This window comes from Oryctolagus cuniculus, chromosome 1, assembly GCF_051225735.1.
Source record: "Oryctolagus cuniculus isolate XC-2025 breed Fujian yellow rabbit chromosome 1, ASM5122573v1, whole genome shotgun sequence".
NCBI classification, from domain to species: Eukaryota; Metazoa; Chordata; class Mammalia; order Lagomorpha; family Leporidae; genus Oryctolagus; species Oryctolagus cuniculus.
The window spans coordinates 15,508,443-15,523,497 of NC_142867.1; the positions used below are offsets into that span (position 1 = coordinate 15,508,443).

The following is a 15,055-nucleotide window of genomic DNA, read 5'->3' on the forward strand; positions in this document are numbered from 1 at the left end:
TGCAATCCCAATAGTTGATTTTGGCTTTGACTGCCTGTGCCTCCCGGGTCTTTTCCAGAAACTCTTTGCCTGTGCCAATATCTTGAAGGGTTTCTCCAATGTTCTCTAATAACTTGATGGTGTCAGGTCGTAGATTTAGGTCTTTAATCCATATTGAGTGAATTTTTGTGTAAGGTGAAAGGTAGGGGTCTTGCTTCATGATTCTGCATGTGGAAATCCAATTTTCCCAGCACCATTTATTGAATAGAATGTCCTTGCTCCAGGAATTAGTTGTAGATCCTTGATCAAATATAAGTTGGCTGTAGATGTTTGGGTTGATTTCTGGTGTTTCAATTCTGTTCCATTGGTCTATCCATCTGTTTCTGTACCAGTACCATGCTGTTTTGATTACAACTGCCCTGTAGTATGTCCTGAAATCTGGTATTGTGATGCCTCCGGCTTTGTTTTTGTTGTACAAGATTGCTTTAGCTATTCGAGGTCTCTTGTGCCTCCATATGAATTTCAGCATCATTTTTTCCAGATCTGAGAAGAAGGTCTTTGGTATCTTGATTGGTATTGCATTGAATCTATAAATTGCTTTTGGGAGAATGGACATTTTGATGATATTGATTCTTCCAATCCATGAGCATGCAAGATTTTTCCATTTCTTGGTATCCTCTTCTATTTCTTTCTTCAAGGTTTTGTAATTTTCATCGTAGAGATCTTTAACGTCCTTGGTTAAGTTTATTCCAAGGTATTTGATTGTTTTTGTAGCTATTGTGAATGGAATTGATCTTAGCAGTTCTTCCTCAGCCATGGCATTGTCTGTGTATACAAAGGCTGTTGATTTTTGTGCACTGATTTTATACCCTGCTACTTTGCCAAACTCTTCTATGAGTTCCAATAGTCTCTTAGTAGAGTTCTTTGGGTCCCCTAAATAAAGAATCATGTCATCTGCAAAGAGGGATAGTTTGAGTTCTTCCTTCCCAATTTGTATCCCTTTAATTTCTTTTTCTTGCCTAATAGCTCTGCCTAGAAACTCCAGAACTATATTGAATAGCAGTGGTGAGAGTGGGCATCCCTGTCTGGTACCAGATCTCAGTGGAAATGCTTCCAACTTTTCCCCATTCAATAGGATGTTGGCTGTGGGTTTTTCATAGATTGCTTTGATTGTATTGAGGAATGTTCCTTACAAACCCAGTTTGCTTAGAGTTTTCATCATGAACGGGTGTTGTATTTTATCAAATGCTTTCTCGGCATCTATTGAGATAATCATATGGTTTTTCTTCTGCAGTCTGTTAATGTGGTGTATCACATTGATTGTTTTGCAAACATTAAACCATCCCTGCATACCAGGGATAAATCCCACTTGGTCTGGTTGGATGATCTTTCTGATGTGTTGTTGCATTCTATTGGCCAGAATTTTATTGAGGATTTTTGCATCTATGTTCATCAGGGATATTGGTCTGTAATTTTCTTTCAGTGCTGCATCTTTCTCTGGCTTAGGAATTAAGGTGATGCTGGCTTCATAGAAAGAATTTGGGAGGACTCCCTCTTCTTCGATTGTTCTGAATAGTTTGAGAAGAATTGGAGTTAGTTCTTCTTTAAACGTCTGGTAGAATTCAGCAGTGAATCCATCTGGTCCTGGGCTTTTCTTTGTTGGGAGGGCCTTTATTACTGTTTCAATTTCTGTCTCAGTTATGGGTCTGTTTAGGTTTTCGATGTCTTCCTGGTTCAATTTAGGCAGGTTGCATGTGTCCAGGAATCTATCCGTTTCTGATAGGTTTCCCTGTTTGCTGGCATACAGGTCCTTGTAGTAATTTCTGATGATTCTTTTTATTTCTGTGGTGTCGTTACATTTCCTTTTTCATCTCTGAATTTATTGATTTGTGTCTTTTCTCTTCTTTTGTTTAGTTAGTTGGGCCAATGGGGTGTCAATTTTGTTTATTTTTTCAAAAAACCAGCTCCTCGTTTGGCTGATTTTTTGTAATGTTTTTCTTGATTCAATCCTGTTGATTTCTTCTCTGATTTTAATTATTTCTCTTCTCCTACTAGATTTGGGTCTGGTTTGCTGTAGGTTTTCTAGATCCTTGAGGTGAATTGAGAGCTCATCTATTTGGTGCGTTTCCAATTTCTTGATGTAGGCACCTATTGATATAAACTTTCCTCTTAACACTGCTTTTGCTGCATCCCATAAGTTTTGGTGTGTTGTGCTGTTATCCTCATTTACTTCCAGAAAATTTTTGATTTCTCTTTTAATTTCTTCTATGACCCATTGTTCATTCAGGAGCATGTTGTTGAATCTCCATGTGTTTGTGTATGCTCTAGGGATTCCTGAGTTGCTAATTTCCAACTTCTTTCCTTTATGGTCTGAGAAGCTGCATGGTATGATTCTAATTCTTTTGAATTTGCTGAGACTTGCTTTATGGCCTAGTATGTGGTCAATCCTAGAGAAGGTTCCATGTACTGCTGAGAAGAATGTAAAATTTTTAGCTGTAGGATTGAAAGTTCTGTATATATCTGTTAGATCCATTTGGGCTATAGTGTCATTTAAATCTACTGTCTCCTTGTTCATCTTCTGTCCTATTTATCTGTCTTTTCTGAGAGTGGAGTATTGAAGTCCCCCAGTACTATTGTATTGGGGTCTAAGTCTCCCTTAAAGTCCGTTAACAAATCTTTTAGATAAACTGGTGCCCTGTAGTTAGGTGCATATACATTGATAATTGTTATATCTTCTTGTTGTATTGATCCCTTAATCATTATAGAGTGCCCCTCTTTGTCTCTCTTAATAGTTTTTATGGTAAAGTTTATGTTGTCCGATATTAAGATGGCTACGCCCGCTCTTTTTTCATTTCTGTTGGCATGGTATATCTTTTTCCAGCCTTTAACTTTCAGTCTGTATGGATCTTTGTTGGAAAGATGTGTTTCTTGTAAGCAGCAAATAGATGGGTTTTGTTCCTTAACCCAATCAGCCAATCGGTGTCTTTTAACTGGACAGTTCAGGCCATTAACGTTCAATGTGACTAATGAAAAGTGGTAACTTTGCCCTGCCATTTGCCAAAGATAAGTTCTAATATATGCTTTGAATTCTCTGTGATCTTTTGCTGTGAGGTTTCCTTCCTTTATCTTCTTTCATATTGATGACCGTGTTTCTGTGTTTCTGTGTGTAATACATCTTTAAGCATCTGTTGCAGGGCTGGATGAGTGGCGACAAATTTTTTTTCAATTTCTGTTTGCTATGAAAAGTCTTTATTTCACCTTCTTTCACAAATGATAGCTTTGCAGGATATAATATTCTGGGCTGGAAATTTTTCTCTCTTAGTACCTGGGCTATATCTCGCCATTCCCTCCTAGCTTGTAGGGTTTCTGAGGAGAAGTCAGCTGTGAGTCTGATTGGAGATCCTCTGAGAGTAATCTGACATTTCTCTCTTGCACATTTTAGAATCTTTTCTTTATGTTTCACTGTGGAGAGTTTAATTACAATGTGTCGTGGTGAGGATCTCTTTTGGTCGTGTTTATTAGAGGTTCTGTGAGCTTCCTGTACTAGGATTTCTCTGTCCTTCTCCAAACCTGGGAAATTTTCTGCTAATATCTCACTAAAAAGGCCTTCTAATCCTTTCTCCCTCTCCATGCCTTCAGGAGCTCCTAGAACTCGAATGTTGGGTTTTTTAATAGTATCCTGAAGATTCCCGACAATGTTTTAGATTTCTAATTTCCTCTTCTTTTCTTTGGTCTGACTGTATCCTTTCCTGTTCTCTGTCTTCTAAGTCCGATATTCTCTCTTCTGCTTCACCCATTCTGTTTGTAAGGCACTCTATTGTGTTTCTCATTTGATCTATTGAATTCTTCACTTCAGTCACTATCACAGTTTCCTGTTGTACTAGTTGTTTTGTTTCATTTTGATTCCTCCTTAATATTTCATTTTCACGAGAGAGATTTTCTATCTTGTCCATTAAGGATTTCTGTAGTTCAAGAATTTGTTTTTGAGAACTTCTTAATGTTCTTATCAATTTTTTGAGATCTGCTTCTTGCATTTCTTCTATGTCATCATCTTCATAATCTTGAATTGTGGTGTCTTTTTCATTTGAGGGCGTCATGGTGACTTCTTTGTTTTTATTATCTCGGTTTTTGTGTTTGTTATTTTGCATATTGGAGATATTTGGTTTCTTCACTGTGGTGCTTTTTCTTGTTATACTATGACTCTAGATTAAGTGGACTATCTGTTTTTGATGGAGCCTTAGGGCTTGAGATGGGTGTGGCCTGAGAGCTCTGTTTGGTGTGCCAAAAGTGACACTCCCAGGTTAGGCGTGGTAAATCTCTCTCTCTCTCTCTCTTGCTTTTTTTGATTCAAAATGGAAGTGATTCCGCACAACTGAATGAAGTTGGAGGTAGTTAGCAGGCAAATGATATAGCCACAGGAGCCAGAGATCGGAAGCTCTTTCCCAAGGACCACACAGGGAATCTGTTTGGCCCTCAGAGTGGGCTCAAATTCTCCTTCAGTCTCCCACTGGGTTGCCAAAGTTACTGAATTGTAGCGTCTCTGGAGAGTGCTCACGTGAATTCCGTGAGTTTTCTCCCCCACCGTCTCTTTTTTCACAGTCTCAGTTTGGTAGCACCACAAATTTACTAGGTCCTAATCTCCTGTTAATTCGCCCCGCCCAGAGTCAGGTTTTTCTGCTGGGCTCAGGGCCGGTGCAGACCTGAGGTCGCTCTGCTTATGACGTATGTCCAAGATGGCGCCTGCTCTTTGTCTTGCTCGCCCTTGAGAGGTGAATGGAGAGAGAGAAACCCGTGTCCGTACCAGTCACCTTTTTTTTTTCTCTCTCTCTCTCTCTTCCAGTTAGCCTGGTGAACTTTCCCCCCCCCCCCGGGGGTCGTTCCCTCTAGTCTCCTCTCTCCGCTTGCCTGCCAGTGTCTCGGTCTATTGAGGTTCGGCTCACCTCGCGTTCCAGCGCTGGTGTGTTGAGTCTGCCGCTGGTGTCCCGAACTGTGGGCTCCCACGCTCTCCACGCAGGTCCACTGTGAATCATGCGTTCCGGAAGAGTTTCTTCTGCTGTTTCCTCCCCTACTCTTCCTTGAACCTGCAGTATCTCCACTTTTATTAAACTATCTCTCCCCGGACTATCAGTGTGCTCCCTTCCTATTCCGCTCATCTTTTAAAAATGTCCAAACTAAGACAACATTTTCTAAATAAGATAAGACATGATATTTCAGACTTAGTTACTTTCAAGCAGTGTTGATCTATTTTTTATATGGACAATTTATAAAAACATGTTAGCAAACTCAAATAGCTTTACTATTGAATACATTTAACACATTTATCATTTGTCTTTACCCAATTAATATTTAACAATTACACCTAGATGATTGAAGATGCTGATGTTATATCATACCTCTGTCTTAATTAAGGTCTTAATTGAATTTATATGGAATTTTACTCCTTTTAGCTGTAAATCAGTGACATTAATCCAGAGATAACCATTGCTATCAGAAACCTGTTAAACCAAGTTGTAAAACAAGTTTTGCAAGTTATTGCTCATCATTATGTTATATTTAATGGGAGAGGACATCCATCAGAGCAGATGGGCACCCTTCCAGAGATTCTTAAGGAGAATCTGATAGATGACAGAATAAGGGGCAATTATGGAAAAGGAGATATGTCTGGAAATAGTAATTAACCTGGTGATCCTGCTGGTTTGAAGGATCAGTAGTCTTGATCATTATTTCACATAGGCTGGGGAAGATATCTCTCAGGGTAATGTGAACATTAATGGGTAGAGGGCTATTTATAGGTACAGAATTTCTGAAATTTCTCTAAGGGCTTTATGACTCTCTTGGTGCAGAGTGGGAGAGATACCAAGGTGGCTAGGTAAAAAAGTGGCAGAATGGAGGAGGAGGGTTTAGGAGGAAAGAGGCAGTTTTGGCAGTTAACTCAGAGCTAATGAACAAAATATCTAGGAAATACCCACTAATGGGACCAGGAATTGAAGAGACCTGGTGAGGTACAGAACACATTTAGAGGAGCAGAGAGAGATGGAGATCTTGTTGGGATCTGAGGTAAAGGAAAAATTCACTGAAGCGTGGAGCATTGAGCCTATAGCCTCTCTCCAGGCTGTACCCAGTCTCACTAACAAATTAATCTCTGAGGAAGAGAGAACAGAGTGCAGTTTTTAGCCGACCTCCTAAGGGGCTGAAAACCCGGCAAAAGACTTGATTATCCTGTCTGGCTTACTCATGATAAAAACAAAACAGCCATCTGAAGGGTGGGATAGGTGACTTGTTTACAGTAAAATGTGAGCTCAGAAGGATAGAATTGCCATGTCCTTACCATTCTTATGGTAAAGTTGTGAACAAGAGGGGGAGGGGCAAGGACAAGTTGGAGGATGGGGCCAATGGAGTATGTCTCTTCCCAGAAGCGAACAGGGCATTGAGGCATAACAAGGAAAGAGTGAGAGAAGGTGATGGAACAAAGACATAAGGCTCAGCCATTCTCTCTCATTGCCCAAAAAGACAAACATTGGAATGCATTCCTTGCCCTTGAATCTCAGCTGGGTCTCACACCCTGTTGCCTTCATACCCCACCCTGCATTCTTTTCTGGGTTCCCAAGGCCTTGCCCAGTTCCAAGAATTCCCCTTTGCCTGCTGCCTCCTACCCCAACCCCCAGCCCTAACCCTCCTTAAAAAGGCCCAACCGCTGGTGCTCAGGGTCTTCTGCCATGTGTTCCAACATGCTCACATGGGTCACCCACCTCTACAAATTTTTTTTCTCTGATTAAATTTGGTCTGGCTGTAAATTCTACACTGCCTTCTCTCTATTCTGCACCTCTTTTCCTAACATTTTGGTGCCCCATGTAAGGAGGCACCAATCTGCAACTCTTTTCCTAACAGAAGGGTGTCTTCAATCATGCAGAGTAGACTGGGAGTCTGTAGAGGTAAGGTTTTCCTCTACCCCTACTATGAAGGTTGAGGCAGTAGAGGTGGGCCATCAATAGTGGGTAATAACTGAGAAGGTTGCCCCTGTGTTTATGAGGAAAGAAGTTAGCCTACCTTCTACTGTTACCCAAGAAACAAAGGGTCCTTATCTTCGTGCAAGAAAGAATTCAGGTGTGAGACAGAGAGCAGTGGAAAGCAAAATAGCAAGGTTTATTAGGGTAGGGACATCTGTAAGAATGGATGGGCACCTCTCTAGACAGAACCTGAGAGAGAGTGCACAGTTCATATTTAGGCTGGGGTTTTTAAGGGGATGGGTCTTGCCTTTTCTCTCCCCCTCTCCTTCTCTCAAACAAAGGACTTGTTGGGTGTAAATACAAAAAAATTCCTTTGTAAATTTTCCCCCCTGAAGTTATCAGGGGAAGAAGCCTGGCTGGTGTCGCCCCACCTTAGAGGAAGGATGTTTATCAGGCCAGGTAGAAGGGTCAGAACTCCCTGGAAGGTCATCAGGATCCTGGTGGGACTTTGAAGTGCGGATACTGGGCTGCACCTGGAAGGTTATCAAGATGACTTTGAGATGCAGATGCTGGACCTCTGTAGATGTCAATTCCTTAGGCCCTTTTCACACACACATAAGCTCATTTCTAACTTCCAACCTAACACTACCATCACAGCTATCCTGGACTTCCAGAGAGATGGCTATTGTTGGGTGGCGGGAGTTCAGGCACTTTTAATCCTTAGTTGGCAGTCCCAGAATGTCAACTCGGGGCATGGGTGGAGTAGGTGACCTAAAGAATCAATGGACAAGAGGACAGTCCATCCCCCATGGCCCTTCTGGTGTCATTTAGGATAAAAGCCCAGTGGATCCTTAAGGTTAGTACATGTTTAGGCCCAGTGGCCTCTTTGGGCACATTAAAAGCATGGACCAGAGGACTCCTGAAGTTGGCAGGGTTACCAGAGGCAGCAGGTTGCTGAAAAGCCTTAGCCAGGATTTGGCATTTTGCCTTTTATGTTCTCTCATCCCCTATCATTGTATACTTTAAAGGCTGCCTTTAAATTTCTGCCTGTGGAGTTAATGGGCCCCTCTCAAGCTGATTTAACTTTGTCTTTCTGGTGGATATTTTGAGGCCAGCTAGTAAGCAGGTAATGAAATGACTTCTGACCGTTATGCCATTGGAAGAGTTACAATCACAAGTGGGATCCAGTTTGGGAACCACATCTGCTCCTATGAGATGGACAGGGTCAGTTTGATGTGTCTGATTGGCATGGAGACAGGCCTGTTCCAAAACTCGCCTTCACTCTTCTGGAAGGAGGGTATTAGAGACAATCATAAAGGCATCGTGAAAAGTCAGATCATAGGACTTCTTGATGCAAAACATTGAGTTAGAGGTGAATGCATCCAGTTTTTTGTTTGACTTGTGAGAGATCAGCAAGTGACTCGGGGGCAGGGCACAGGAGAGGGGTGGTTGAAGGGCGATGGCAAGGTGGGGACAGAATGTTGGCTCTGTGGAATGGGGGAGGGCGATTGTCAGAACTAGGATGGGTTTTAGATAAGGTAAAGGGAGGGGGAGGAACAGAAATGGATAAAGACTGGTTTTGAAATAAGGATGAGCAGGAGACTCGAGGTAAGGAAAGGGAAAGTAAGTGAGAGCCAGAGTAGAAACAGACATCACCTCCTGGAATGTCTTGAAGAAAGAGGAGGTGTCGATGAGATCTGGGACAAATGGTCCTGGAGTGGAGGATGGGTTTGAGGTGGGGGCTCATCTGTAGATGAAAGGGGTTTTGGCATTTTGATGGGAGCTTTCAATGTTAAGAGAACCTGAGTTAGAGAACACGAGGTGTAGAGAGAAGGTTTAGAGCAGAGATGGGAGAAAGCCTGAACATGAGGATTTCCTTCCACTTTCCTGCATGATCACAGAAGTGGTAGATATCTTGAATATTGTCAGCATTAAATGTGCTGTTAAATGGCCATTTGGACTGATTGTCGAGGTCATAAGTGGGCCATGCATGATTATAAACAAAAATGAGGTGATAGCATTTGTGGTCTGGGGCCAATTTAAGAGGAACAAGATTATTTAGGAAACAACCAAGGGGAGAATCTGATGCAACATGGGATGAGGAAGCTCCTGTAGTAACCTGAATGGTCAGGCTGGCTGATAGCAGGCTTCCCTGGTATCACTGCTGTCCGTCCGACAAGGAGAGTAAGGGGCAGAGCGGAGGGCAGGGTTGTCCCCGCATCCACTGTTACCCGAGGTGTAAAGCCCACAGAGAGACATAAAGTCTGTGGAGGTTGTGGTGCCTGGTACCAGGACTTTGAGATGAAGCAGAATAGAACCAAACCCAAGGTAGAGGTTGCATTGCGAAAATTCCCCCATTCCCTGACTTATTTCAGGATTTGGAGAGCTGGTGTGTGGATGGAAATCACAGTGTTTGGTGGCAAAGAAGGAGATCCAGGGTTGAGTTTTGTGGTTGGTAGGAATCCAGGATCCCGAAGCAGCTCAGATCACCAAGGGGAGAGCATGGATCTGAGTTATGACACCAGCAAAAAGCCACCACAAAACACCAAATGCTGGAGGTAAAGGAAAATTTTATTCTTGGGTGGGGTAGGGAGAGACCTCACTGTATGGAGAGAGAGGACAAGAGAGAAAGAGAGAGAGAGTGTGCTGGAAAGTAGATCTTGTTATAGCCTTGTAGGGGTGGAGAAGTGGGAGCAGAAAATCTCATTAGTGTGGGGTGGAGTTGACACTTGTGGTTGGGCAGTTTGGTCACCTGACTTCTAGTAAGCCAGGCTGGATTTTGGATAGGTCAAAACTTATTGTACAAGATGGGGACTGGGCCAGAGTCTAAGATGGTGCTCAGGGCTTAAGATGGCACCTCAGATATGACAGCACAATTTCAGTAACAATCGTTGTAGAAGTAGCACACACATATAATATGCACACACACACATATATTGAAATTGAATATATATTGAAATTGCAATGGAAGTAAAATGAACTAGCAATTTCAGTCCTCAACTATAAGGCAAGCATTCTGAAGGCTTTCTTGGAAAATTAAAATAAGGGCACATGAAACCCTTTGAATTCCTCTTATTCATCTAGGCAAAGTCTGCCTACTGTAAACCTATTCATAGCTGGATAAATGAGTTTTTAGTTTACTGAAAATTCTTGGTATAGAATTTTAGTCATGTGGCATCAACTAATAAGCATGGAATATTGCTTTTTTGTATCTTAAATTTCTAATTACATACATTTTTCATTATCAAGCCAGTTCTATTTCATGCTTGAAAAATCTTTTTGTAAATCACATGTTTTTAAAACTATTTTTGGCTATTAACATATACGAATAACATATAACAATAACTAAATAAATATTTTGGACCAATTTTATCAGAATGAAATTTGTCATTTTGTCCTGCAAAAATTGAGTAGTCCACATTAAGGCATCAAGAGATTGGTTGTGTCAGTTTCATAATACTATAAGACCTTTTACTCCACAGAAATATTTATGTTCTAAATTTTATTTTAAAAATTATTTTATTTTTATTTATGTAAGGAATCAGACTAACACACAAACTTGGAAGTAGAGAAAGCTTTTACATTTCTGTTGAGAAAGAAACATATGACAAAATTTGAAACTTCAAATTTCTTGATGTGAAGAAAATACATATTTTGATTTTGAATGGAATGTTATCTTTGACTGATTTCTGACTTATCCTTCATCATGTGAAGATCTAACCAAGCTAGAAATGCCTCCACTGTCTCAGTCAAACTATACTTTGATTCATTGGATTGTATTGAACTAGAACTATCTGTACATTGGATAATAAAGAAGAATAATATCATCTTAAGCTTCCATTTTCTCTAATAAACTCAGCGCTGAAAAATGTCCAGTATTTTTTCATCATATTTTCAATATTTGACTAAAAATACCAAATATTATGAAGTATCAATATTGTGAAGATATTGTAGTCCTGAGACCTGCCTTTGGTTCCTAGTATGTTGATGAATGAATGCATTAGGGCAGATTATCCCTGGATAAATACTCCAAAGATCCCTGAGCAATGACAAGACATTTATTTGTTTTTACTAATTATGTCACTTGTGTGTCACTTCTGACCTTTGCAGTCTATGAAACAGTTTTCTCTCAAATTTCTCACCACATGTTCCTATCAGAAATACATATTAGGTGACCTTCCTCAACGTATAAAGAGAAAAACTGAGGACTTCTAATGGGAAATATTTTATCTTGGTTATATTAAAGGATACAATGCATCTACACATTTTTTTTATAATTGAAATTGTTAAGTTGTTTTTGTCTGAGCTAGAGATCTCTCATGTATACACATACTACGGTACCTACACAAATGTTAGGTAAGGTTTTTGGCCTCAAAGGAGAATCTCGCCCATCAAAACACTAAATTAAGTTTGTTCCCTGGAGTAATACAAATATTTTAATGGGATCTTCAGAATTATTTCAAAAATACTTCAGGGACTTTTCCTACTAAATGCATTACAGAGCTCCTCATCTTATTTTTTCAAAATACGGTGAGTCAGTATTCCCAGGTAGGTTATTATCTGAATTTCTTCACCAAACATACTTGTTGAGTTTTCATGTGGCAGATTATAATGCCATCATTTTGGGATAAATATTCCCATCAACTGAACCTGAATTTACATTCATATATTAATATTTCACCGACTCTGTGAAGAGTCAATTTCTTTAAAAGATTTACTTATTTATTTGGGAGGATGTAGGACGCAGAGAGGGAGAGACAGAGAAAGGGAGAGGGAGCTCTTCCATCTACTGATTTACTCCCCAGATGTTTTCTAATGCCAGTTCTGGATGATGCCACAGCCAGGAGCCACTAGCTTCATTCTGTTCTCCACATGAGTGTTAGAGGCCCAAGGACTTGGACCATTATCCATTGCCTTCTCAGCCACATTAATTAGGAGCTGGGCAAGACAAGTAGTAGCTGGGACTGGAACCTGCACTCCGACGTGGTATGTCAGTGTTGCAAAGGGCCACTTAACCTGTGCACCATGGAGCCAGCACTGATTCCATTACCATGTGTGAGATTTTCTGATTATAAATTATATGTATGAACTAAACAAATAATAACCTTAAGGTGCAATTCTTGAGTAATTGTCACAGTGATTATATTTACAGAAGGAAATGAGAGTGTGTAGACCTGGCATGTAGGATCACATTTAAACACTTGTGCTTCCTTATACAGTTGCTTTCACGATGAGATTAATGGCACAAAAAACCCACATTCTTCCTGAAATGCTTGCTGTATTTCCTCTTCAAATGTTGCCTGCTCATCAAGGTCTCCCCTGATCATCTACGGTACCCTAAGTTCATTCACTTCATATTAATTGCCTTTATGTGATAACATATATTTTTGTCCTTGGGTTTATTATATGTACCTCTTTTCAATAATTCATGTGGCCTTTGAAAGTGGAACTCCATAAGGTAGAATAGAAAAAATTAACTTTTTAACATACACTGGTAAATGGATGGATATATTACCAAAGTAATGAGGATAATTCTGGCTTCTGCATGTCTTTTGTCACAAACCAAGACATAGATTTCAGAAATTCAATATTATCTGATTGAAATTGAGCCCGATAACAATGGATTTTAAGAGAAAATGCTGAGATGAAAGATCAGCTTTAGTTCAATATCTGAAACAATGGATTTTATGGTTCGAGGTACTCTGGAGGTACAGTTTCTTCACTTGTTTGAATGATGTAAATGACCTACTGATGTACATTTCTTATTGTGTTGCTGATGACTTTTATTCTAGAAATTTGAAAAGATAATGGAGGTCCTTAAAGGGATAGATATTTGCATGAATAGACATAAAAGCATAAGAAAATATTAATAAATATATAATTATACGTGTGTGTATGAGAGAGAGAGAGAATGTGTATATGTTTTTGAGGTTCATAGAGAAAGGAATTCAGAGAGCCAATTTAAAGTAAGTAGGAAATCTGGTGACTTTATTGCAGGCTTTGTCCTTAGGATCAATAGGTAAATTAATAACAGAAGAATGGAATGAATACAGAATCTGAATGAGACAAAATTATTTACTTTTTTTGTCACTTCAGTTTTCCAGGTGTAAGAAAATGTCATCCTGGAGCAACAACACCAAAGTGACAGAATTCATTCTCCTGGGACTCACAGATGACCCAATACTAGAGAAGATCCTGTTTGGGGTTTTTCTGGGCATCTATGTAATCACAATGGCAGGAAATCTGTGCATGATTCTGCTGATCAGGACCAATTCCCACCTCCAAACACCCATGTATTTCTTTCTTGGCCACCTCTCCTTTGTAGACGTTTGCTACTCAACTAATATTACTCCAAAGATGTTGAACAATTTCCTCTCAGGCCAGAAGACCATCTCCTACACTGGATGCTTCACACAGTGTCTTCTCTTCATTGCCCTGGTGATTACGGAGTTGTATATCCTTGCTTCAATGGCCTTGGATCGCTATGTAGCCATTTGCAGCCCTTTACATTACAGCACCAGAATGTCCAAGAACACTTGTATCTCTCTGGTTGCCTTCCCTTACATTTACGGCTTTCTTAATGGACTCTCTCAGGCACTGCTGACTTTTCACTTATCCTTCTGTGGCTCCCTGGAAATCAATCACTTCTACTGTGCTGATCCTCCTCTCATAATGCTGGCCTGCTCCGACACTTATGTCAAAAAGATGGCAATGTTCATTGTTGCGGGCTTTACCCTCTTAAGTTCTCTGTTCATCATTCTTCTATCCTATCTTTTCATTTTTGCAGCCATCTTGAGGATCCGTTCTGCTGAAGGCAGGCACAAAGCCTTTTCTACCTGTGGTTCCCACTTGACCACAGTCACCATATTTTATGGAACCCTCTTCTGCATGTACTTAAGGCCCCCGTCGGAGAAGTCTATAGAGGAGTCCAAAGTCATTGCAGTTTTTTATACCTTTTTGAGTCCTATGCTGAACCCACTGATCTATAGCCTAAGGAATAAGGATGTGATTCGTGCCCTGCAGCAAGTAATTAGAGGAAGCTTATGTTGTAAAACTGTAGTTTAAGCTTCTTTTCATTTGTAATTACTATGAGCTGTAATCATACAGTGAATCTCTAAAGAGAATAAAATTATTACTCTGTACTTGTGACTTACTTATCATCAACAAGTCTCAGGATCATTTAAAAAATATGTTCTCAATTGTAATACCTTGAATCCAAAATTTTTTCACTGCAACCTATAATATTGAAAATTAAAAATACTCTTTTAAACAAAAAATCTGTATTTGATTTGGTAGTAATCTAATAACATATTTCATTAATTTACCTCTATATTACCGTTATTGGAATACTGAAAAACCATCTTCTCTTAATTATGGTCCACAGAGCTGTAGTAATATTGAAAATGGTGTAGCAAGTATTGTGCTTCTTACTTGTGACTAACAGAAGATTTGTACCCCAGTATTTGGTGTAGAACAATGTCCCTGATGCCTGACTAATGCCTGTTATCATTTTGCAGGAAATTCAGTAAAACTATTTATGTTCTTCAGTTTTGAAAATAAATGATCCATATCTGATCATGAGTTTCCAAGAGTGTGGGTTCAGATTTGATCATCAACACAGTGTAATGGAATTCCAGGTGTGTTTTTCACTGCAGTGACTTTGACTTATGAACAATTTACTAGGATTTTATGGGGCTATTCATGAAGTTACCCACTCTGAAGGATTTCCAGAAAGAGCCTACAAATGATTGAGGGTGTGTATGTATGCATCTTGCTGTGAGGGAACACCCAACATTCACTTTGGTTCTTAAAGTTTCTGTGATTAGCCCATTCCAGGCCTTATCAACTTTTATTGATAAAATCAATGGAAAAAAAGAGTTGGATACTTTATTTCCTTTAATAAATGTACTTTAAGTCAAGCAAGTATCTGCATATTGAAATATATATATACACACACACACACATATATATATATATAAATGTTTAGCCATTATTAAGCTACATTTGATGGTTGGTAATTTGATAATTTTGACTCTGATTTTAACTAATTAAACTGTAGGAAATGCTGTACATTCAACTACTGTAATCACTTTAAAGTATTAAAAATATTTCACAAATAATCTCCCAGA

General features: G+C 39.6%; 2 protein-coding genes across 2 annotated transcripts in view; both read left to right on the plus strand.

Moving 5' to 3' along the window:
- The window catches only part of LOC100353652 (olfactory receptor 5M10), a 29,313-nt gene extending 19,825 nt beyond the window's left edge, over positions 1-9,488 (plus strand). Inside the window, exon 3 of the mRNA XM_089312097.1 lies at positions 9,302-9,488. Coding sequence (XP_089168223.1) covers positions 9,302-9,488 — 187 coding nt within the window. The remainder of the gene's footprint in view (positions 1-9,301) is intronic.
- A 3,552-nt stretch (positions 9,489-13,040) lies between these two features.
- LOC100345310 (olfactory receptor 5M10-like) lies at positions 13,041-13,991 on the plus strand. The gene has a single exon (XM_002709144.3). The coding sequence runs from the start codon at positions 13,041-13,043 to the stop codon at positions 13,989-13,991; it is 951 nt and encodes a 316-aa protein (XP_002709190.3).
- The last annotated feature ends 1,064 nt before the right edge of the window (positions 13,992-15,055 follow it).